Source organism: Dromaius novaehollandiae, chromosome 3, assembly GCF_036370855.1.
Source record: "Dromaius novaehollandiae isolate bDroNov1 chromosome 3, bDroNov1.hap1, whole genome shotgun sequence".
NCBI classification, from domain to species: Eukaryota; Metazoa; Chordata; class Aves; order Casuariiformes; family Dromaiidae; genus Dromaius; species Dromaius novaehollandiae.
Window position 1 is genome coordinate 106,818,669 of NC_088100.1, and position 26,338 is coordinate 106,845,006.

The 26,338-nt window shown below is 36.9% G+C and overlaps 1 protein-coding gene across 7 annotated transcripts in view; it reads right to left on the bottom strand.

The window, feature by feature from the left end:
- RAB3GAP2 (RAB3 GTPase activating non-catalytic protein subunit 2) overlaps positions 1–26,338 on the bottom strand; it is a 53,610-nt gene that overhangs the window by 16,298 nt on the left and 10,974 nt on the right. For 6 of the 7 annotated variants that reach the window (XR_010388585.1, XM_026107853.1, XM_026107836.1 and 3 more), the window contains 20 exons: positions 25,914–25,981; positions 20,061–20,184; positions 18,635–18,716; positions 16,356–16,403; positions 16,161–16,236; positions 15,914–16,015; positions 14,696–14,795; positions 12,630–12,728; positions 11,411–11,559; positions 10,348–10,427; positions 10,149–10,238; positions 9,207–9,346; positions 7,581–7,797; positions 7,111–7,254; positions 6,762–6,844; positions 6,150–6,214; positions 5,682–5,772; positions 2,795–2,922; positions 1,850–2,063; positions 65–162 (listed from right to left, as the gene is read on the bottom strand). Coding sequence is in view for 6 of the 7 variants with exons in the window: in XM_026107853.1 (XP_025963638.1) it covers positions 65–162; positions 1,850–2,063; positions 2,795–2,922; positions 5,682–5,772; positions 6,150–6,214; positions 6,762–6,844; positions 7,111–7,254; positions 7,581–7,797; positions 9,207–9,346; positions 10,149–10,238; positions 10,348–10,427; positions 11,411–11,559; positions 12,630–12,728; positions 14,696–14,795; positions 15,914–16,015; positions 16,161–16,236; positions 16,356–16,403; positions 18,635–18,716; positions 20,061–20,184; positions 25,914–25,981 (2,198 nt within the window). In the remaining variant the exon portion in view is untranslated. The remainder of the gene's footprint in view (positions 1–64; positions 163–1,849; positions 2,064–2,794; positions 2,923–5,681; positions 5,773–6,149; positions 6,215–6,761; positions 6,845–7,110; positions 7,255–7,580; positions 7,798–9,206; positions 9,347–10,148; positions 10,239–10,347; positions 10,428–11,410; positions 11,560–12,629; positions 12,729–14,695; positions 14,796–15,913; positions 16,016–16,160; positions 16,237–16,355; positions 16,404–18,634; positions 18,717–20,060; positions 20,185–25,913; positions 25,982–26,338) is intronic. The other variant, XM_026107844.1, reaches the window with a different exon arrangement.

Sequence of the window (26,338 nt, forward strand, 5' to 3'; positions counted from 1 at the left end):
TATCAGTGTTTTGTCTTCAAAATACTAAATCAGGAAGCTTTAAAGTACTTAATAAGCATCTTACCAACAAGATTTGAGGGCTAAAACCTGCTGATTCCAATGTGTGACACATTTCTTCAGTGGAACTCTCTCCATGCAAACATTTCCAGAAGAAAAAGCTGCCTGAAGCAAAAAATGAGTCAAAACTATGAATGACCTCTCATCACATACTTATACCAAAGTCCACCTTATTGATCTGCTCACAATGACCGCAATACAAAGGACTAAGTTACACCTAGGGACACCCTGATACTTTATCCCTAGTGGAGAAGGTTCATACAGATTCAGCCTTCCTCCTACTAGCCAGGAATAGGACCAAAACACTGTATTTTGGAAGATAACAGCAAACAGAGCACCTATGGTTGAAACGATTACTGATTTTAAAAATTTTAATTGCTCCCCTGCAATAGAGCACACATGCTGCCTCACCAGCAGGCAACCCTTCCCACGATGGACATGAGTGTTCCAACTGCTAAGAACACAGAACGCATGTGGAAAATGAACTTGTAACGGAATGAAGATTATTGTACTGATTGGATTATACATTTAGTTCAATCCATGCAATGGTTTGAAGTGCCAGACAAGTTTATCCACCAGGTAACCCATAACTGTGTGGCAGCGTGTTGCACCTTGCACAGCAAACTACAGCTACAACTGCATAAGTTATACCTCACCAGTGCTATAAAAAGTCTGAATGTCCCTTTGAGGCAGAAGGAAACTGGAAAAAGATGATCTTTAAGAAACCATCTAAACTGCTCAGCATGACATTTATGTTTCAATTATCTTCAGGCCATCTACTTAGAGCTGAATACTGTCACAAGTTACTGATGATCCCAGTCCAAGAGGGTGGGGAGAAGAGCACTTCTATCCTAGTTCTTAAACCCAAGTATATTTTCATGGTAGAAAAAAATGCAAATTTATTTAAGTAGACTTAAAACTACTTAGAAACAGCTTTTGATCTTCATACAGATGAAAGCCAAGCTCTTCTGTGTAACTTTTTTAGTCCCAATTCCTCTCCAAGCCTGACAATTAAGGCTAAAACAAGCAAGAGGCTATCAAGTGAACACCACAGTGCCCTGTACAGAATTCCCTGTTTGCACCCAAAAGTCCCCAGGAAAGAGGTCATGTGGAAACAGACTGCCTTTCAGACAGATTTAACTGAACCTGTTCCCACCAATTCTTTCCCAAGAGCCCCTCAAGTCAGGAACAGATTTGCAAACTAAAGCAGACCACTAACAGAAACCTGATCCCAGATACCAACAGACATCCCAGAAAGGCTCATGACTTCTCCCCATCATCAAAATTTCAGATCAGCATTGTCAGAAATCTCCCCCTACTCCACAAATGAGGGATGGTTATTTCCACATCTGTTGCTCCTGTGCTATCTTCCCATGCTGCCTCAGGCCAGCCTCCCCCCCATCTCCGAGGCTAAACTCCAGTTGTATCATTGACAACTGTTGAGGTGCTGCTACCAGGAAGGAAGAAAAAAGCAGGACACAGCTGCTCAGTAGAGTACCTAGTTACCACTTATTGTCGGATCAGCTTATTGATGCTAATCAGTGAATGAAGAGCGGTAACAGGGCTTTAGAGCAAACATATCTGCAGAGGTAGTTAACTACTGTTAGCATTCACCTAGGTAAAAAGACTTGTCCCATGACTCAAGGTAGAGGCAGGAGCTACCACTTCACATACTATTCTGAGGTGGTACAGCTTGGAAACCTCCAAGTTAAGGCTAAAATATCTGTTTTTTTAGTTTTTAGAATATAATTAGTCTTTAAGGTAACCTGACAAACAGTTCAGTATTTCTTACCTAAAGCCACATATTCTCCATCTTCCATATTTTTCACATTAATCGTATCCTTTTCATACTCTAAATACTCTAAGAATGTTTTCACGGACAGTACACAATCTTTCTCATCAGCAAACTGAACAGCAGTTTGAGTGTCTTCTTGCTTGTAGTTCTCCAGTAATGTCTGAAGCCTAAGAAAATCCTTTTCGTCCAGCCGAAGTAGCTTAGCCAAGTCCTTAAAAGCAAAAAACCAAAGAAATCCTATATCACACAAGACTAATGCAAACAGATGTTTTTTTCAGAAAACAGTGAAAACTAAAACAAACTCAAAAGGATCAAGTATTTTGAACATAAAAATTAGCTTTAAAAGGGTCAAAATAATTGAATAATCTCAAATTCAATTATTTGTATAGCTCAAAATAAAGACACATTCCCAGTATTCAGATCTTACCCATTGTATAACTACTACCTATCAAGCAAACAAGCCCATACAACACCACTCTGTGTGTCTTATAGGTTCATAAGCATTTCTATAAATGATACCAAAAGCAAGCCGAATTATAACGCAGACCACTGACTTTACTTAAAACACCAGACAAAAGCAAATATCAGAATTTGTGATTACTACTGGTCCCAAAATACCCCCTCAAAATCAAAAGAAGATTTAAAGAATGCCCTGCGGACTTTGGATAAATGACTGAATCAGGAGCTACTGGTTCTATTTACACTTCTGTTTCAATATTCTGTGACTGCCAAAGGATTTGGGGTTGATGAATTATTAAGCATTTGTATAGCAAATACAAAAAAATCCAATAGGAGTTACAAATCAATTACTTCATAACAAGTCTCAGCCCACAAAAAAATGTTAACTTGCTTAACTACTTACTTCATATGAGGAATGGAAAACGTGTTTTATGCTTAAATCATCATTCAATTCTGACAGAACTGAATTTTGAATTTACTCACATTATCTGTGGGTGGAGTGTCTTCCTGTATTTTCTGGGAATTTAGTTTGCTAACTAGTTCATAAAGATGTAACAGTTTCAATTTGTTTGCACAGAACTGTAGTAGTGCTTCATCCACACACTCGAGCTCTGAAAAGAAATAAAGCTGTTTTAATTTCAGTATATGGTCATGAGCAGTGAAATGTACTTTGCAACTGCATTAAGCTCCTTTATTAGAATTGGAGGCCATATGTGTCTCAGTGTAATTTTTTTTTGATGTACTGTTGCTTGCAATGATTATATTTAAAATCATGGCAGTATAAAACAAGAATTATTTTTACCAGAAGGATTAAAGAGAATGTTATCAGGCTTATTGTTAAACTGAGAAAGGTTGGTAATATGACACTGAACAAAGACAAATATATTGCTTTCTCCTGGTTAAGTGCCAAACCACGGACTGCCAAAAAATGAAAGAAACTAAGTCTCAAACAGATTTTCTTTTATCAAGAATTACATACCAAACTATAATTTGTTATTCATGCTGCTAGTGCTTTAATATGGCACATCCCTTACACTAAATTTCTAAGACTAAGATTGCGGAAATACAAAAGCCATCATCTTGCAGAGATGAAACCAAATTCATATTAATAGATATCAAGCTCTCTTCTGATACATCCGTTGTTCAGTGTTCAGAAAAAAAATAAAGCAATCAGAATACATGTGGTTTACACCAACACGATGTTGAACAAAGACTCCATTCCAACTTATTTGTTTTAAAAAAAACTATCAAAGAGGAAGTGAAGCATATATTAAAAAACAGTGCAAATTTTTAACTACGAAGTGTATATATATATTTTTATACTCACACACTCGCACACACTCTCTGAGTCTAGGGGAAGCTATTTTTCAGTTTATTTGTCTGGATTTGCAAAGAAATTGGATTCTAACTCACCACTTCACAATATAGACAAGTCTTCCTTCAGTTTCAAAACAAACACAGAAACAGACAGGAACACATAAGACCAGAAGAAGGTACAAAAGCGGTGTAGGTGTATAATTTAATTTTATTTTTATTAAATAACAGTTATAGCTTCAGGAAAATACTGACTTGTCTATCCTCATTTGTCTTTTACCTATTACTTGTTTACTGCTTTAAATTAAAGAATAAGATACCATTCAAAAAATTGGATCACATGAGAGGAAGTAACTGTTGTTGTTTGCCTACTCTCTGATTTTGCACAGAAAGGAAGGCAAGCCAGCTTTGAAGGAACAAAATTGGACAACTGCTCTTTTGCTACAAGCTTTATATCTCACTTATCATGTGTTAGTTTTTGAACAGATCATCTTCATGCTGAAACAGCTCCTAAACATTATTTTCTCCCAGGAAATTTAATCACCTTTGACACATTGCTATTAAAAATCCTACAAACAAAAGAGAAACCTGCACAACTTGCCACAGAGTCACTTGACCTTTCCTTCACAACCACAGCATTCATATAGCTGAACATCTGCTTCACAATATGTTTTTACCTACTAAGCACAAGTGGAAGCACTCCTACTCCTGTGAAATTAGAAGTCTGGAACATCACGCAAGTTTATTTTGACAGCAGGAAATAATGCTATGTAGGGATGTATAAAAGCCCCACACAAATCAACAAACCTCAGTAAGCACATAGACCTGTAAATCTTTTCAGTGCAAAAAAATGCCATGTTTTCATTTTATTTTTCTTTGTTTTTTAGGACTTCTCACAGAAATGGATAATACTAGCATTTTAGAATGCTAGATCTTGCCAAAATTAGGTAGAAAACTACACATATGAAACCCTCGCTCTCCCCTACCCAGTTCAAGAAAATGATTGAAAACCCACTGATGCCTGTGGAAGAAAGATTTCTCCTCAAGTCTTTGAAATTAGAAAAGCATGTTGTCACATTCTCTCTGAGGCAGGGCAAGGGACACAGCCATTCTAATTGGCAAATCGTTTATTAGGGACTTCCATACAACAATGTAGAGATGGCTAGAGTCTATTGCTAAATAGACTCCTCCTAATTAAGCTGAAAAGATTCAAAAAATGAAACAAAAATAGACAGACTTCTGCTGAGTGGCACGTGAATGCAGTAGAAGCATGTGAACCCCAACACATGTGAAAGGAAGTGGCAGATAGATGCTCCTCTACCCTATTCCTCAATGCTCAGCCAGGCCTCCACAAAGAAGGTTCGTCCAGTTTAGAAAGATGCAAGTCTGTCATTTCAAATAAACAACCTCTCAGAATTTCAGCAATAAGATTTTTTTTGAATGGGTAATGACATTTCCCCAAGAGTGGCTCTGAAAACTCTAGGAAACCACATGAAATATAACTCTAATGAAGTTTACCAAAAAAACAACAGTAGGCATCTCGCCACAGCTCAGATCCTCTGTGATAAGGATCCATTCGATTAGAATTCATAGATCCAAAGTATCATAAACTTACTGTCTTCCTTAGGAAAAGAAAAAAAAAACCTAAGAAACTTCTACATATAAAAACTCGGGAAACCTTTCTGAAGAAAGCTTTTACCAGATGAAAATACTGAGCCCGGGTTTTGGGTTGGTTCTTTTTTTTTGGGGGGGGGGGGGGGGGGGGGGATGGTGTTTGCTTTTTTTCTTTTTTTTTTTTTTTAAATACATAATCACAGGCTGCTAGACACATGACAAGCATAGCAAAGCACACTTATTAGCAAGCTATTTGATATCTACATGGAAAAAAAAAAACATGTGAAAGCAACATCTTGTTATACCTAACAGCAAAACTAAGCAGTCTCCTTGTGGAATAGAATAGTTCCACAATAGCCTTATAGCACTAGTCTTTCTTCAAGTCTCGTTGCAGACAAAGTGCAAGTGACTGTCCATATTTGCAAAATAAATATCCACCTACCCTGTTTTTTTAAATCATCCATTAAAGTTTGAGTGATGTTTGTGAGCGACAAGAGCGGCACACGTTCACTTGTCAATATACTTTCCAGAGCCTGTTAAGCAAACATTCAACAGAATCAAACATTTACTTATGTTATATGTTTTCACAGTAAAATTAAGTCCACAACAGCACAACTTTGAGAATGACTTTCAGCTGCTTTTTGTCTTCATGTATACTTGTTACATAATTTGATCCTACAGCAAGCTCTGCTCTGTTTATGTTATTTCAATTTTATCACAGAAGATACCTTGAGGAAGTCACAAATCAATATTAACTCTAGGCAGCATGTTTAAAAAAAGCAAAATAATTAGTAACTCAATTATTTACTTCAAGTAACTATAGGAAAAAATATTTTTTAAGATTTATAAAGGTTTAAGCACTCCAAACAACTTTTTTTCAGTGTTTGAGTAATAATTTCTGAACATTCACCTGTTTCTTTGTAGCAGGGTATTTAATATCAAGGATTAATTCCTTTGCTTCAGCTTCAACCAAGTCTGCAAACAAAGACAATGCTGTCTTTAATTCATATTTTCCAACTGGATTGTAAAAAGCAAGCCAATCTGCGTCACAGTTAAAATGTACATGCGTTCATACTATAGAGCTGCCTGACACTATTAACAAGAGTTGCCACAACAAACTTAGGGAAAACAAAACAAAGTAGCAGCTGAGTGGCATCTCTTATTCAGATTTGCCTTCTGTTGGAAATATACACTACATATATAAACGAGGACATCTACAGTCAAACGTCGAACTCAGCTCTCCCATGACATGGCATAATGGCTTGCATATAGACCACGCTTCAAGTAAGCACTCACAGAAGAGTTCAAGGAAGATTTAAATGACAGACAAGGCTTATACTGGATCCTTACATGGGACAAATTTAAGCTGGTAGCTTCTAAAACATACAAGCCATTTAAAAGGATCCTGATGCATACAGCTGTCAGCATGCACTGCTATCATACCTGTGATCATACACTAACAGAGCAGATAATACAAGAACCATTTGATAACAATGTTAAGAAATTATATAACAGAACCTACCGGGATCTGAAGTTTTAGCTTTGAGTAATGCATTTAACTTCTTCACTAGATGCATATCCTTTGCTCGCTCACTCTTTTTATCACTAAAGGGAAATAATTTTATTTATATGTGTGAAGAAAACTGAAATGAATGATTCAGAAAAATACAGGTTTCTTTTATTTATGCTACTTTAAGACAACATCATATCAATAAAAATCAAGCTAGTGCATACAAATCAGTGAAACCATTAACATAATAATACACTATTCAGCTTGAGAAGGAACACCAAAATTCCTCTATAAATAAAAAATTATTTCCAAAACCAATAATGAAATTAAATCAGGTATACAGAATGCAAAAGCCCCTTACCTCAGGGCTAAATGAAAAGGTATGTGAATAGTTTTTACACTTCCAGAGACTGGATCAAGAAGACATATCTGGTAGGTCTGAGGCTGCCATCCCTGACTGGTCACATTGTTTAAACCCATTATTTTATAACCTGGATACAACAACCTGAAACCAACACAAGAAAATGCTTTTACATCAAAGAATGAAATCATCAACTTTCCCTTTTCACACACTGAATAAGAAGGGAAACAGTTTTGTAAAGCTAAGGCTCAACAACTGCTAAGTGATTATGGTTATCACAAAAGACTGTAGAGCCACAAAGCAGGACAAAATCCCCTTCTATAACACAATAACAAGCTGCATTGAGTAGAAATACCGTTGGCAATGCAAAGACAGCCTACCAGGACTTCCTGCTGTTGCCACTGGAATATCCATGTATCACTTCATCCCAGCAGTGTAGCTAATGTATCTACACACAAACAATTTCTTACCTACAGTGCTTCCCCACATTGAAGGCCCCGACCCGAGGCCCTTGCTGGGTGCTCCACACTTCCAGGATTCCTCTCCTTGGAGCATAGATCACAAGAAACTGAGCCACTCTGCTTGGACCTTGCGCATGCCCAAAAGGAGAAAAATCCATCTTCTCAGTTTCCCTCTCGTGAAGGTCCTCTACAGTTTGTATCCAACCAATTTCTGCATCACGGTATCCTTTGTATGAGAAGGCAGAAGTTCATTAGTGTACAGAAATTAATAATGATTAGCATGCATAAGCACCAGCTTCCCTAAGTATTATTCCTGCAGCAAGCCGTTTTAAACTTTGTTTCAAACCGTGCACCACTGGCCAGTAGCCAGGCTTCAATAAGGGGGATCTGTGGCCATGCACTTCCAGCACGGCCCACTAGAGGACTTCTCAGAGCCAAATGCAGCCTCTGACAGCGCTTTTGGGAGGGACCAGCTCCTCCCAGAGAAGCCACAGAAAATAAAACACATCAGGTCTGTACTCCTGGGCATTGTACCAAGACAAAAGCTTCCCAGAGAAGAGTTATAAACAACTTTATAATAAGATATATTATACTGAGAAGGTTGCAAAGGATCCACAACTTGATTAATGAGAAAAGATACAGTTCTCAAAATGCTTTCAGTAGACAGTTTTGCTTTAAAAAGCTATTTCATATATCAACAGCCTCACTCATAAGGCTCCAACAACGAGATGGCTGGTAAGTTGTGAATGCGTTTGACCATCAAATAAAGCTTAGAAGTGCAACAAGAAATCCTAGATAATATTAAGCTGTCAGTAACAAAGGAAAAAAGTGGAAAAAAGCACAGTATTATATCAAATAAGCTTCAAATATGAGAGAAGAAGAATGCACAAGGGAAACATGACTACTCTATTTTACTTGAATATGTCTCTGAAGTAGGTACCATTTTCATGCCCACTAATCTTCTGAATTGGCAGTGTGGGAGAGAGACAGTAGAGCTAGAGATTTACTCTGTTTGTAAAACTTATCCCCCATGTCATAAAAAGCTGCAAAACTTTAATCCTGTATGAAGAATGAGGAGTATTGTTACATTAGATATAATCACAATTACAAAAATCAATCAAGAAAGCTTAACATCTGTATTTTCTTACAAAAAAAAAATCTTTGGTTTAGAAGAGACTAAACACTCCCTTCTTGTGCAGTCACCATAATGAAAATGAGAAACTAACAAGTCATATTTATTATTCAAACTTCTGCTTACTTTCTCAGCAAAGCTAAAGAAGATCCTAGAATTATCAAGAGAAAGTCTTGGAAAACACAGCTAAAGCTCTTCAAAAAATGATTAGGTCAAAAGCTTCCTCTTAAGATACAGTCTAGGAGTGGGGGAGGAAAATCTATACAATGCAGACCAAACAGACCAAATTCTTTCTATAGTCCATACCAGTACTTCGAGGGTTGGCACAACAATGCCTTTACTGTGTTCCTATTAAATCTGTCTTTAATTTGGTTTGTAACAGCATGATGTACTAAAATCTTCCATAATTATGGAAAAACTTCTGAGATTCTAAGTCAAGTCTGAACATAGAAGCCCAGTATTCTGACATATATTAGTTGCTATACTGACGTACTCTGTCATACCTTTCCACATGCGAACTGCAAGTCCTCTTGTAACATCCAGTAAAATAACCCTTCCAAAGTCATCTGTTACTGCTGCCAAAGTGTTACATGGAGAAAGACATATTCTTTCACCATGGCGACGGGAATCTGGAAGTCCAAACCTAAAAATCAAACAAAAACACTAAATATCTAAGATAACACTTCAGAAATAGTAAACAGAGTATCTTACATGGACTAAGATTTAAGGTGTCATAAAGATATGGGTAAAATTAAGAGCATATTATGACTAGAGTTTTTGTGTTGGCTACAGGGCAATTCTGTAGGTCTGTAAAAGTTCTACTGAAAACTAAAGGCTGTTAAAATATGAAAGACTGAATTCGCAAAATTTCAGAAACCAGGATAATCAATTGCCTTATCAAGGATCTCAGAGCAGTGGGTTATTTTACAAGTCTTCCCTTATTGCCAAACACCCTCAAGAATACTCCAAGAAATCAGGAAAGAACAGTCAGCACTGAGTTTAGTTTTTCATCAGCTTTCTTGAAATCATTAAGCTATAACCTGGTATGTTTTCACTCGCCCCTTCTCCTCTCTCATGTCTAGCATGGAAACAGGACACCTCTTAATTTTTGTGAAATGCTATAATCTATCATAAGCAGCAAGTATCTCATACAGTTTCTTTGAAGCACTTCAGAGAAACATCAGGCCTGATAGTCATGCACTTACGCTTACATTAAATAGCGTAGACTGTGCTTTTATAGTAACAACACAACACATGAAGTTACACAGAGATGAATAAAGTAAATTGCAGAGAATGCTAAAATGAAATGAAACGAAGCTTAAAAAAATGTCACCTGCAAACTGTAATCCCTGCTTAAAGTCAAGAAGAAGACTGCTTTCAGAAACAATTCAAATAATCAAGAACACAAGAGCTTCAAAACAACTGAGATGTTAAGTCAAACTTGCCTCACTGCCAATGGAGTGGCAGGTTCAACTTTTGGTTTCTGTTTTTGGGCAGGCTCTTCTTCATGTTTGCTCTTCCAACCCAGCCAGCCGCTTGCGATAGAAAAAAGTATTAGAAGAATCATACTAATGTTTCTAAAAATTCTCAAACTATTATGTGGCTACTAAAACAAAAATCATTTAATATTTTGTATTTTATTACCTGGCAGCATTAAATAATGCTGAAGTCAGTTTACTTGCAACTGCTAAGGCAACATGAGACAATAGAGGCTGTGAGCTACCCTGAAAGGAAGGAGAAAAGTATTTAGAAAGCCAAGAAATAGTTCACAGACTGAACTCAACTGCAGAATAATTTTTCAGGCATCTTATGGACTTTCAGCTCAGAAAAGCACAGCTTTAAGATTCTACAAAATTTTAATTCATTGCCCCCAGAAAAGCCATTCTGACATCTCTTTACCATTTCAAAATCCTCCTGCAAGGCACTAGTAGCTCAGTACTTTTCCCTGCAACAGAAATTGAGAACCTTGTGTATGATTTATCTTGGAAAGTTAGCTTCAAAATCTTGGAAGGCTTTGACATCATGGAAAGTATGGCTTCAGCATTCTTGCAAACACCAGCATTAGCATTTGTCATAAACACATTGGAAAAGCAAGAGCAAAACTAAAATTCTGATTCTAGCACTTTCAATTAGCTTTTGACTCCTGATAGGGACAGCACCCTTTTAAGGTCTGAACATACAAAACACACACAGCTACATTGCCATCCTTTTCCTCCAATGTGAAAGAGGAACGTAAGTGTGCTTACAGGTAACATGGAGCAAAAATTGTAGTTCCACTATACGAACAGATACTATGATAAAATTTTCTCAGTATACCCAGGCTGTATATATAACATGATCAAAGACCAAAGATCTCAAATAATCCATAAGATGCATGTATACACAATCTCAACCTTTTTATTTTTATTTTTTAAGCCATTCAGGTAACTAACAAATCCCCCCTCTCCCCAAAAGAAGTTTACTCGATTATTACATTGATTTTAAGATAAAGAATAAAGGTTCTCATTGGCAGGAACCTGTGGAGACATCACTAACACATCCAGCCAAAGAGATTTTTTTCCTCCAGATGATTCCAGTTTCTGAAGATCAAGAAGAGGGGGAAATGTCAGCATGAAATGAATGTAAGAATACTTTAGAAATACTCATACAGAAAAGAGAAGGATTAATTATTATAGCAGTTTCACTAAGTCAACTTTGTAGTACATACCTCTAGAGCAAAAAAGAAACCAGTAAAAGGATTGGATCCAACAGTAACATACTGGGACATAGCAGGTGGGCTATTTTTTATAGCTGCATTATATCCACCTATATTGGAGGCAGTCTTCATTTGATCAAAAGGAGACAGTGTTGTGATACCTAACAAAAAACATTAAGATGAGTGTCTTATACTTTCAGAACAAAGGCACACAATTTTATTCTAGGCTCTAAAAGTCTAAGTATGTTCCTGCCTTCTTGGCTGACCAGGCACAATTCAGAAGGAGGGTGAAGTAGGAAATAAAGATCTAGCTACACAAATTCCTAAGAAAACAACAGAAATAATGTAACGTACTCAGGTTATTAAAAAACAGTGTTTATTTAAGAGAGCAGAAGTCCAGTCCAGTTTCCTTCAACAGTAAGACAAAGCCATCTAGTTTTCGTAAGAAGCTGAGCAAGATTTGTTGTGATGATGAAAAACAGGAAAACAATCTTACATGATGAAGAAGGGAAGCTCCCCACAAATTGCCTGAGTATGAATGGCTACTGAACCAGGAGAGATGCACATTGAAGAACAGTATCAGAGCTGTTTAGAGTTTAGCAGCAAAAGTTTTGCAGCAAAAACACATTGATGGCTATCCAAATGCACTTCACTTGCCTGTTTAACACACTTCTGCCCGCCTGCCTGCTTTTGTGAAAGGCAAGGAAGAGAAACTAAGCCTGTTCTCCCTCAGATCTGCCTGTCTGATAAGAGCCTGGGATTCTGCAAATTCCTAAGGAGTCAAAGTCTTTGACAGTCAGTTTGGGGGGGGGGGGGGGAGGGGTTGGAAAGGAACAATCTAAACTCATAGTTTCTTGAATGAGCCAGATTCAGGCAAGGTCCTTATCAGTCTTATCCTACCTGCCAAACAGTTCTTTAACCCGGCAGAAATGGGAAGAACTGCATCTGATCTAGTCTCTCTCTTGGCTGTTTCTTACCAAACAAGAGGATAGAACAGTTACAAGTCTACCATCTTTTCCCCTTCAAGTGCATGGGGAGGCTCAGACAGACTACAAGAGAAAGAATATATTTTTTATAATGGTTAATGAGATCATTCACAACTTCAGCCCTCTCCCACTATTCATTTTCAGCCAAAGAGCACCACAAATCAGTACTGTAACTCCTAATTTAACAGCACTAAGACACTTTGTTTCATTCAGCTTAATGTTTGAAGGTAAACAGAAATGCTTACCAATACTAGCATGGTCAACGATTGTATCCACATCCTGCAAGCCCCACTTCTTATAAGCTAATGGTGGCGGTTGAACATTCTCATTGCCAGATGCTGCAGCTGACAAAAGTTGGTAAAACACACACACAAAAATCTTTATTGAGTCAAAGACAAAGGAATAGCATAACCAAGTAAAATAATCTTTTAATAAATACTGAAACCACAGAATAACCTGGTTTTAAGTTAACATACATTTAAACATCTGCTGAGCTAAAATGGAGCTTTGGAATGCTTTCCTTGATGTAATTAAAACATTCAAGAAAAACTGCTCTTTGCAGAGAGCTTTGTCTTACCAGTCAATTACAGATTAATACTCTGTAAAAACTACAGAATGCTACTAGAACTTCTTTCTGTGCTCTGGGCATGTTTTAGAGGAAACTCCTCAGCCAAAGTAATTGCAAAGCCAGCACATTCACAAGACATGCAACAGCTTGAGGTACACACACTGGTAAAACTAAGGTGATGACTGAAACTCCCCCAAAGTGTATTACGACAAACACATAAATGATCAAGAATAAAAGATCATGTAGGACCACTGCTGGAGATACTACAGCTAGCTTTAAGTGCTTGTCTGCAAGCAGTGATCTTCTCTCATGAAAACAGTAGGATGTGTTTTGGTTGTGGAATTAGATGAATCTTTCTCATTATAGCTAAAATTAGTTACCAGCATCTTTTCTTTCTAGCTTGCTGCATGATTCAGAGTATCAGTTTTAAAAGTTCTGATTCATGGGAGTCTTCCCTCTCTTCTGCTCCATGGCAATGCTACCCCTCCATTAAGTGCATAAAAATAACCATATTAGATCCCCAAATCCATCTAGCCCAGTAAAGGATCTGAGCATAGCTAAAACCAAATGTCTAGGAAGAATATTAGAACAAGGACACATATCTCTAAAGTCTCTTCCAGCTTCCAAAGAGATCTTCTAAGCCAGAGGGAAATTCTAAGCACTCAGTAAACCTCCACGGCTTTCTCCTTTGTTAACCTGTCCAGTCTCCCTTTGAGCCCAAGAAAGTATTTTAGCATCTACATCATCCTTAGGCAAGGAGTTCCACAATTTAACCCCACACTGCATAAAAGCCCATCTGCTTTTATTTTGAACTCATTACTACCTAGCTTCATTTCATGCCCCTTCATCCTGAACTGGAAGAAAGAGCATTCTATTTCTATCCACTACCTCCATATGATTCAAAGAGCTGTCTCACCACAGTAGCATTCCTCAGTTCTTTACCACTCGTCCCTTCTATGCAAGGTTCCAGCCTCAACCTAAGCATGCTGCTGTCCCAACAGTTCCTAAAGCTGTCATGCTGGCAGATCCACTGTGGTTCTTCCATACACTCAGCCTCATGATATACCTATTTTCTGCTGACGCAGCCTGGTGCAGAGGAAATGAGAATCTGACAAAGCTGAAGTACAATGAGAACAACCATCAAGAAATTCAGGAGAACAACCCAGCAACAGCTTCTGTTTAACATTTTATCTCCCGGAGTTGTAACAGTCCCACACCTGTACAATCTGCCATACAGTACTGTTATGTGGTTCTCCCATTACCCAGGAAACTGACCTAGTTTCTGAACCACAGTTTAAACAGGCACCAAGTAAAGGAACAGGATCAAAGGCTGCAAAGTCTAACAAGGTACCAAAGACTGTCAGGCCTTCGTTAACATGAAGGGCATAGACCGTTACTAATGTCACCATTACAGCAGTATTAATTCCCAAAAGGTCTTTCCCAGGAAGAAAATCATTTCACTAACTCTCAGTAAAATCAGCATCCTGACTTGATAAACACCTTAACAGTGTTAAGGTGACAATGTGCAAGACAGGCAATACTACTCAGACAACTTGTGCTCTGAGGACACTTTCTGTGGAGGAAAAAAAATTGCTTGTATGCAGCAGATGCTACATACCGACTGACAAGCAAGGAAGATCCAAACTCCACCTTGATCTGGTACTTCACAAACAAAAATAAATTTCATATACTGTAAAAGAACTATTAACAGCCTCAGAAATAAACATTTCCTTTTAAACATACCTCTTGCTACCTGATTACGACATGCACGGAGGGACTGAAAGAGGCTGAAACCATCAATTGTCACAATTGCTGCTGGATACAAGATACTGAGTTCTTCATTCTGTATAGTATTAAAAAAGAAAAAAAAATCAGTGTCACTGATTTTTTTGTGTCACAACAGTGACACAGTTGTAATAGTATCTTTTCTAGCTTTTTATATTATTTACTATCTGAAAATGAGCATTACATCCAAACAGTAAATTTCTAACAATCCCCAGACAACAGAGTAAGGCAAACCTAAAGAAATCAAGTATTAAGCTGTCCAGTACATGAATATGCAACAGTTATTCAGGCACATTATTCTGAATTTTTATCTTCTTTCACTGACTTTTATATTCCCGTAATATATTTTATAGCTTAAGGAGAAAACACAAAAGTTACAGCAGCTTATGAAGGCCATGGAGGAACAGGTTTATCTAGAATATAAATATCAAGGATTTATGAGCCAAATTCTGAAACTCGATTAGCGCCTGAATTACCACTTGGGCACATAAATGCTAATTTGGTCATATAAATGCAAGATGCAAACGCCTTAATGCATCTGCATTTCAAAACTGATCCCAAAATGTCATGCTAAATCACATGAGTGTTTGTATAAAGCCAGCTTAAAAATTTCTGTAACTTCATTAGTTCCCCGCATAAAGCATGCCAACTCAGCCAAGAGCAGAGAAAGCTGGCTTTTCCACTGAATAGCAGGAACTCTACAAGAATCTTTGCAGGAAATACTTGTAATGAAATGCAGATTCCTAGCACTCTCTCTCATGAAGATTGTTTTCCTTTTCAGCTACCTTCTCTGTGATTATGAAAGAGTAGATACAGCTCTTGGCACCTGTCGAGTTGCATTTTCTCCTTTCAATCAACAATACATTACTATATTTTGTGCACGTAAATGAGGGAAAAAAAAGCAGGAAATGAACAAAGCCTTCCTTTGCAAGGATAGCACAGAGAAAAACAGAACAAATCTATTAAGCTATTATATTCAAAAGGAGACAGAAATAACTGCTGAATCCTCAAACCATGCAGACAAGAATACTTATAGAACAAGAAATCTATAGTCTCTTGTTCTAAAGAATTTTCCACTCATCAAAAATTTGTAAAGGATGTAGAGGATTCACAGAGAAGACTCCCTTCCATACCCCAAAACACTGCCACTTCGCTTTTGAAATAATCTGACAAAACCTGTTCTGTGACACCAGGATGCCTGGGAATTTCATAGGTTCTGCACTTAAGCTGCAGGACAGGATCTTCATTCAAAAGCTGTGCAAGAAGCAGTACTCCACTCTAGAAGAGAAAATAATAAGCATGAAGATTACTGCTCCCCTGCTTAGGAGAGGCAAAAAGTACTATCTGCAGAAATAGATGTTTTATAGAAATAGATGTTTATTACAATAGCTTCCATGTGGCCCTGCCATGCTGAGAAACCTACCTCAGTGTAGAAACGAACATAGCCAGAGGTGAAGCCAACCACAATGCAGGTCCAGTCAGGACGGCCTGTGGAACTCCTATTTCACAAAGATACACCAGAAATTAAAAACCAAAACCTGCTCTGAGCTGTACATGTTCAAAATTATACTGTAAGGGGACTGATAATGTATATACATAAGAAAAGATCAGTTCGTACCTCTTCTGACTTGCCAATGGGATACACAACACACTACTCACACATTCACTAGAAACAGAAAGATACAATTGATCAGCATATTTCATCCTCCAGTTCGGTGAAATTTTGTTCTATATGACAATCTTGCCAAATCGGCATTTAGAGCATTTAAAAAATATATATATATATATATATAAATGCAGCATATAATTTATCATACAAATTTGTACCAAGTCAAAAAAGAAAAACCTAATTTTTAAAGACATTTTAATTACAAGCTCATATTAAGAGACACCATTAGTGTCCAAACATATTGTATATTGTATGTGCTTATTACACCCTGTTAATGCTCTCTTTTATCATTCATATATTGATTAGTCTGCCAATAGTCTTCGGTACAGCTTCAAACAAGTGTCATCTCATGCATTTAAAACCAAACTAAGTTTGTTCTGATTTTTAACGATTACCAAGAATAATATTAAAAAACCCTAAACTTTACTTATCAAAACACATTTCTGAAATCCATTCTGTAATTAGTATATTTTATAGACACTGCATTTTATCACGTCATAATCTGAAAGTGTTGCAAGAGCTAACACAGTCTTCCCAGGTAATGCAAAAATCTGAGCACCTTTAACCAAAGTGTGCATGCTCAACAAATGCAGAAGAGCAGCCTCAATTTCTCCTATCAAAAGGGTTATTTTACTGCTGTCATGGCGGAGAGTTTTACATTGTCTAGGGAAACAGAAGCAGTGTGAAAGTTTTATGAAATAGACAGCATACAAATTTGAGACAACATACCAAACAGTACTTAAAGCATAAATGCCTGCAGTACCGTTGATTATTTGCATTTCAGGTCACCTCCATTCCCCCAAGGAGTGATTAAATAAGCAAGCTAGAGAATTATAGAAAAAAAGCTTTCTAAATGCAAGTTTGACATGTAATAAATTACAACTTAAAAGTAATGTTAAGTATCTCAATGAAATCTCATTTTTAACAGGAAAGCTTAGCCACCACAGGACTTTATCAGTTGAAGATGACTTGGGCAAAAAAATTTTCAAGCCTTTAGACAATCTGTGTTATATTTACACATCCATAGAAATACAAATCACACCCATGGGAAACACTTGCAAAACTTAAGTCAAGCAGTAACAAAGATGACTGCGTCAATCTAAAGAAAGCTTCCCATTCCATATGTTAGTGTCTCTAGGGATTCTAACTACAGAATAAAACACCAAAAACACACCATTTAAAAAAAAAACCTAAAAGATGGCACAGTAACTTTGGTGGTAGAACGCAAAAAAAACAAAAAAAAACAAAAAAAAAAACACCAAAAAAACCCACATAGAGACACACTACAAAGCAGTTCAAGTCTATGCCAGCAGGAGGTTGGAGAGAAGCTGGTTAAGTCAACACCTCCCTCAACATAATAGAGGCCAAGAAGGAGGGTGTTCAAAGGGAGACAGCAGCTCAAGACTGCAAACTTAAGAGGGCTTACAAAGATATTTGTAAGAATAAAATGCAAAATCCTCCTCCATACGGAGATTTCAGAAAGAGTCTGTTGGCTATTTGAAGACAGATCTAGCAGAAATACCATATAAATATCAAAAGCAAGACCAAAGTAAATTTTTGAAGTCCTCTAAATAACTTAGAGTCCAAAACCTATTTCTAAAAGTGCCTGAAACATGTAAGAGGCTACCTTGAAAGCTAAAAATTTTTTGTATTCCATGAATTTTGCTCACTGTTTATGACTTGGAGTGACTTCTTAGTCAGGAAGATGACCTCTGTATTTGCATGAAGTTAGGAAGATTAAAAGAAGCATTCCTGAAAGACTTCACATACCTCCAGTCCCAACATTCCCTGACAAAATTCCACCTCGACTATAAAAGTAGATTTTCAAAAATGGTATGCATACTGGGTTTTTTTTTGCTAAAATAAGAATTTAAGAAAAGCATTATAATAACCCAGACTTGTTAAAGTTTTTGAATTATATGCATTTGCACTGATTTCCACAGACTTTACCTCCATTAATTTGTATGAACTCATACTGAGATATCACAGTACCCATAAGCAGTGACTTTTTCAGACAATGTTTCTGATCACCCAGCTTACTCCATTTCTCCATTTATAACACTAGGATGCATAAAAACATGAAGCACACTTCCATCAGAGCACTTCTTCCCAAAAAGTTTGTAAAGTATATTTAAATAAAAATCATGTTACTATTTATTACATACATTACATACTATTTATTAAACACAAAAATGACATTTTAATTACAACTACAGTTCAACACCTACCCTTCTTCAACATTCAGACAGCCACTCCAGCCAACAGCATATTGCATTTCCTCTTTTCCCTTGTCACTGTGCTTCCATTTAGCTGCCATTAAGAATAAAGACACCGTCTATAAAACCGCAATGTCTTGCATCTCACAGACGTAGCCTAGTCCTAATCTTTCTCTTCTGTACAATACATCCTGCCACACTTCAGTAAAGCATCAATTACACAACTTGAAGATTGTTTAAAAAGAAAAAAAAATTAAGTGACCTTTAAAAAAATCACATGGAACGACATAATACTAAAATCCTCCTGAAATGCCTAATCTTGTTTAAAAAGATACATACAGTCATACCTACTTCATAAAATTTTAAAGGGTTCAATTAATAAAACAGGGATTCTTAGGAGATAGGTGCCAAGCAAGGGTAAACTTCTTCTGGGATGTCTACTGAAAGTGAGCACGATCAAACAGCAGTATTTTAATTTTCATCATCAAGAAGGGGACAGGAAATCTACATTAAATCTGACCATATGGTTTTTAATCATCTCACTAATCACTTCATAATCAAGGTTCGAAAACACAAAACTATCATTCATGTGGCTCTATTCCCACTGACATTTGATTGCTGAACTTTCTGTGAAGAATTATGTATTGCTATCTTTTCACTTTCTATAAAAAATCAACAACTAACCTACATAGGTTACAGGGAATGACAAATGCAGCATGACAGCTTAATGAAATACATCTAGTTACCTAACTCCCAGCTTCAACAGCTTTTTTTTAAGGGTATGCAATAAACCCTATGACAGGAGGTTCTGCTTCGTCATGCTTGTTTACCACCAGTTGCAGCTGTTAATAGCACCAGCACATCTGAAAAGGGCAGCTGGCTGCTCAGTGTTCATCTATCACTAATGGTACCTATAAAACAGCTTGGTAGCCCTGCTTTATGGCAAAATAAAAAAAAAAATAATAAAAAACCCTGCCACCCATTCTAGAAAATAAAGAAATTTCTGTCAAAGCAGAAATCTTAATCCATCTCAAGACTCCCTCCAAGTGACGCTGGTCCAGTTAGCCAATTTTTTTTTTCCAAGGGAAGGGGAGACAGAGGTAAAACATTTCTTTAAGGATAAAACCAACACAAAAGACAGAAGTTTTGTTTTGCTCACTGAGCACAATTAATGTCAACATCTCTGAGCATCTCTGACAAGATAGTTACAGTATATTTTATATCTAATTATTCATGATAAAACAGTTTTCTCACACCCACATATAATTGAGAAGTAAAGACAAAGCATCCAACTTGCCTAGCAGTACCTGAAGAATGCATGACATGTATTATAAAACACTCAGCCATACCAAAATTCTTGAAGACAGAACTTACAGGGTGAGGGGAATGATTACTATTAAATGTACTAGGATATATACTTAACAGAATTTATACTTACGCACTAAAAAGACAGCTTTCTGTTCATTAGCTATTACCATCAAGTCATTTGTTGGTGACAAGGACAACACACAGTCTTGAAGCCAGCAATTTCTCTGGTTCTTGGAAGTAGATTCCTCTTCTTCCTATGGGTAAAGTTGTAGTCAGTAGCAGAAACTTGCAAATCTCATGACAACATTTTGGCTTGCTCTCAACACGAATGCAGAATGCACTACTACCTGCCAAGTCACTGGAGCTCAAACTTGTACAAAAAAGGCAAGACAAATGCATCAACCTTGCACTAATTATATCAGCATGTCTACAGAACAGAAAAAGAAATCATCACTAACTCTGTTCCTTGAAATCCTCTCCTTCGCCAAAGGAAAGAGACAGACATGGAATGAAATTTGAAGTTTTATTATTATTGATAAGATACTGGATAAGAATATCTTTAGTTACACTTATTATACATCATACTCAATACCAACAGTTTATCCAAGCTTATATGCAGACCAGCATTAAGTAAATATACTGGCATATGAAGAAAGGAATTAAGGGCTGGCATTCAGATTAAAGCCTTATGGTAGGTAACATGCAACAGGTATCACGTGCCTTTCCACAGTAAGGAACTTTACAAAGAAACAAATTCGACATAAGAAGTACCAAACTTCAGGGGTTTAACGATGGTAAGCATAGAACTGGACAGCGTTAATATGTGTAAGAGCAAAAAGACAGCATCTTCTAGTCCGAGCAACACCTAACCATTTGACTACAGAACGGATGTAGGTAGCTCCTGCTAACCACAGTTCAAAGGCAGAAAGTAGGCAACACGTTTTGTGCAGATTGCTACAAGGTCTCTCAGAGATGACACTACTATTCTTCCTAGCTCCATCCTCTTATCTTGATCATGGCAATACAATCACTTTCCCCTGTCCGCATGCTCTATTTCCATAGCCACACCTCCAGTACTGCCTCCTCCTAGCCTTCCAAAAAAAAAATACTCTGTCCTCTAGTATTTCAAAGCAGCTATATACAAATGAAAAACCCAACAGCTTCTTTGCATTTACATGAAAAAATACACATCTACTGCAGATAGAGACAAATAGTAGGAAGAATTTACATATTGGAGACATAATCAGCTATTTATCATATTTATTTCATTTCATAAGGTTGTAGCATAAAAATGGTCACGATGTGAAAATAAGAATACCCTTTGCATCCATTGCATGCTCAATATTAGCACACTACAAGCATTCTGATAATTACCTTTGTCCTAACTATCACTCGATTCATACAGGAAGATACCTATTTTCATGTCATTTTGGTCTGTAAATAGATGCCAAGTTTTATAGTAACATTTTTTCCCTAATTACACTGGGCATTAGGACTGTACAAATATTTATTTGGGACTGGCCATGCTATAACTCTAAAATTCAAATACAGAAGCAGCTTTGGACTGCATTTATTACCAAATCAACCAGTTTACTGCAGTAAGTTACAAATTCCGCTGAAAGCTAACTTCAGCCAGGAGATATACAAAAAACATTTGAGGCTTGAAAGCAGAGCTGTCATTACACATGACCTCCCAAAGCATAATAGCAGGAAATGCCTCTAAAAGACATTGAAAGATACTGCACACAGTCACCAATGATCCCACTGTCTCTATGCATTAATAAAGATACATACATTCTACTACCATGTACAAATTGTACATTTTCCTCTTAGCTATAAGCAAATCTAGGAAAAAAACTTGTGTATAAAAATGAAAGTCTATATGAAAAAGAAATGGGGTTCTTTCCACTCCTACCCATCAGCATGAATGACCTACGAAAAACCAGCAAGATCACCACCCTTGTAGAAATGCAGTTCCATCACGAATGTGCACGACAAAAGCCTTTTTCTTTATATAGCAAACAAGCACATGACCTCAGCAGGGACACCCGCAATCACTTACAGGATTACTGCCCCAGTTGCTAATACTTTTATCCAGGTATTTCAAACACATGAAGTACATCATCGTATCTGCAGAGTGAAATCTGAGCAGCCTCCTTGGCATTTTTCAAGGCCTTACAAAAGGTGATGAAGTTGTCTGGGATACTCAGGACAACTTAAACTCCTCACAACAGAACAAAACTTGGAATGAATGAAAAGTATAAACCTATCACATGCCAAAACACATTACCAAAAAAATACCAAAGAAAATCAATGTAGTTAATTTTCATGTACTGATTTTCAAATAGGAAAAAAACAGAAATGTTGAAAGATCAAGAGAAATTAAAATTATATCTCAAAGATAGAATTTAAATAAAACGTTTTGTATGCATAAACAAAGAACTTGAAATCTACAACATAAAATATGGCCATCTCATACTAGTGAGAAAAATAAGTAAACAGTTAAAATCAGGAAAGCATTTAACTTGTCAAAAACAGCTGCCTGAAAAAGGTGGAAGACAGAATGATTAAAATCAGCACTTAAGATTTGAACATCAGCATCCCTACAAATAACCAATCAGGTGCACAAAAAGATACCTTACAGAGGAAAAGAAAACCCAATTTTTTTAATTTCTAATGCCTTCATAAAAGTTGCTATGTTCCATGAAAGAGATACTATCCAGGTGACCTTAGGAAATTCCCAAAAAGATGTATTTTACCACCACTGTGACACAAATCAACAGCTAGAATCTTAAAAAGGAATTCATCATCATAATCATCCTCAATGATACTCTATACTGATGCAATCATTTCAGTTTGTGTTCACCATTCATACACCTATATATATGCTTATACGCAGAACAAAGAATGCCCTGTTTGCTGTAAATGATCATTCTTTCTTCCTGAGAGAGTTTAACCTGGAATCACAAGCAACTTTGGAGGAAAGCAAACAAGTGAAGGGGGTTTCACATGTCTGGCCAGAAGCACTGGAAGGACATCTTTACCTAGAAGGTTGTGAACTACCTGGAAGAAGAGTCTGTCATTTTAAAAAATTAAGAGATTTTAAAACTTCTCTTGACAAGCTCGCCAGCTGCAAACAGGAACACGTGCTTTAAGAGAGGTTTTAAAATTATCCTTGAACTAAGGTCATGGCTTCATCACCATGATTTCTTTATAGTTTATTTTTTCAGAGGAGCAAATTTTGTTAAAATGACTAACTAAAACTGAACTTAATCTTAGTCCAAAGTTTTGTAGAGGACAGGCTCAGTGTGCATTACAAGTTAAAAGAGTAATTCATTAGGTCAGAAAAAGAAACCTTACATGTCAAAAGACAAATTCTACAGACTTCAGTATACAGAAGTTTAGATGAACAGAAAACTAAGCTGATATGCAAAGAAATACTGCATTCCAAAATCTTAAGACAATGAGGAGTGGAACAAGAGAGTAGAAAGGAAAATAATGTATCAATACATGCAGAGTCTATCAAATAGCAGCATAAGTAGAAAATGAAGTATTTGTTCTCAACACTAAGGAAATTCTAAATGTTACAGCGCATCTAATAGGGATGTGGCTTGAGAAACACTCATTTCATGGAAATTACAGCGGAGCTGAAGACCCATCCTATTTAAGAGTTCTCACATTCTTTTCTTTCCCTGACAGCATCTAGAGTGATTCATCCCTGAGAGACCACATGCTCATGTTGTCTTGCTTTCTCATCTCCGCTGAGGATCTTTTCCCTGCTGAAGTAAGCAGTTACAAAGATATTGCCTAACTCATTGGCGGAGTTCCTGCATATTGAGATAATGACAGCAGATAAAGTTTCATTAGCAAGGTGAAGTCTGAATTCCTCAATCCATCCCAATAGCTCTCTCTAGGAGGGAATTATTCAAGCAGTTCTGTTCAGATGACTCATTCAGATGCAGAGAATTTCTACATCGACATTTCTCCCTAACAAAGCATCTTATGCAAGTCAGCTGGCAACTGACACAAGTCTCAGCCTTGCCAACAATTCTAGACTGGCCGCGTCATTCTAAGTGGAACTAGCTGGATAGAAGGATGTTTTTTTCCCTTTAAAGAGCAACTGTGCTGCCCCATCCTACAGAAGCTATATCAGCACATGCAATTTGAGCCCTCATCCAACACCATCCACACATCAGAGCATAAAAGGGGTACTATGCATTTATTAGAAAGATGCTTACATCAGTGGTTCAGGATTTAGGAGTCTGAATTCTATTTGTTCATGGCAGATTTTCATAACTCCACTGCCAGGTCCAGGCTCCCAAAACCCATTGTTCAGCCAGCTAATAAAAGCTGCATATTCAAATATGATCTTCTTTGCCATCGTATTTAGGATAAATAAATAAATAGACTATTCCTTCCTCTTCTCAATACTTATTTTCTGGCATTAGTCCCAAGTGGAATGAAGGTCTATGCATCAATTTTTTCCCCAATCATTTTACCTTGTAACTTTTATTCCATTCTGATGCATTTCCAACATTCCCTTTTCTTTGTGCATATTTTGGACTGTGATTCACTAACCATACAGGCAGCTGCAGAACATTAAAGCTGATGGCAAAATCCAACTCTTGCTGAGAATAGGGCATGTAATTACATCAGCTTGCACCATTCTTGTAAAAGTTACGGTAATTATACTTCTCAGTATTAATTTTATATTGGAATGGAGGCAAGCAGGAGGAAAGCAACATAACTGTGGATGTGAATCACCTGACCAAAGCAATGAAAAACCAGACAACACCGAAAAATGCCCATTACCAAGTAGGCATGTTCAACTTTTTGTATTGCTTCTAAAAAAAGCATTATTTCTCTTAAGAAAATAATAATAGGCTGCATACAAGCATACACTGCTGGGAGTTGCATATTAAGGCAATCCTTGTTTTCATTTCAGCTTTCTTCTTTCATGCTATACCACAAAATTCTGAGGTATCTGCTCCAGTCTCTTACCTACAGATTCTCCTGTCTATCAGCATTTTGCACAGGATTAGAATTACTACTTACGATGCATTCTTTTATTCCAAAAGGTTAAATATTTTTTTCTGATAATGGTTGACAGTATTGAGAATGTTGCTACCTCCACATAAGGAGCACTCCTGAGGCACTGATGGTTGACTTTTTCTACAGATCAGTTACCAGTCCACTTTATAAGGGCTCTTCGAAATCCCAGAAAAAATGTTTGGTGTTTAGTCTCAGCATAGGGTTTGGGGTTTTTTTTGGTTTTTGGGGGGGGGGGGGGGGGTTGATCATAATCGTGGGGCAGAGTTTTTAAGAGCTGCCCAGATTCTGAAATTAGATGGCTGAATTTGTTCCACACATTTGTTCCTCCACAGTTAATGTTCAGAAACTGGGCAAAAAAGGGAACAGAAAGGAAGAGGCTCCTAAAATAAAGGAGTCTAATTATGGATGCAATTAAATACCCAGGATTTCTTTTTCAAATAAACTGAAGGTGATCTTCAGTTCCCTAGTTCTTTGTGGTATTTCTATGCTTTATCAAAGTTGAGGTGGGTTTTAGATACTAAAAAGACACATCAAGTCTTTGCTCCCTCAGAAAAGAGTACAAGATTACTCCCACCAAAGACAGACTGAGTGATATAGAAACAAAACTCACTCTCTCTGGGTGGCTCTAGACCATAAGATGATGCCCCTAGGAACAGCTCCACAGAAAGATCTGTGGATGCTCTAGTGAGAAGAAAAAATGAAAGAATACAAGAATATGAATAACTATCGCAATAGATAATGTACAAGATATATTTAGAAAAAATTACAGGATTAATGGACAAACAAGCAGTCACATTTAGAACGCTGTCCAAGATCTTTCTTGGCCAGGCAATAACTACATAGGGAAAACAAACATACATACACACAAGCAAGTAAGAGAGTCCTTTAGAAAAGGCAAGTTAGCAATGAAAACTCACACGTACGAACTTACAGGTTCTTGTATTTCAGCATCATCCCAGGCTCCCCAGCCATCATCTTCCCAGTTTGCCGATTTACTTGCTTAAAAAAAAAAAATAAAAAAAAAATAAGTATAGCATAGACAAGGGAAAAAAAGATATCATAGAAGATTTTCTGGAGGTTGTTTTCCTTCCTCAATGCATTTCCTTTTCTCCAATGCATTATAATTTCATTTCTAAGCAGTTGCTAAATGAGTTCAACAGAAAGAACCTGAAGTAGCAGAAAGAGATGCCTTATTTCTATGAAAAAATATTTATTTTCACTTTTAATACCATAAAAAAAATAAAAGATGTAACCTAAGTACAAACTGGAAATAGGCTGTAACAAGACTTGCGTTGCATAAATCAGTTTTGACGGACTTCATCTAGAACTCCAGCCAAGTAACAATTTACAGTGCCC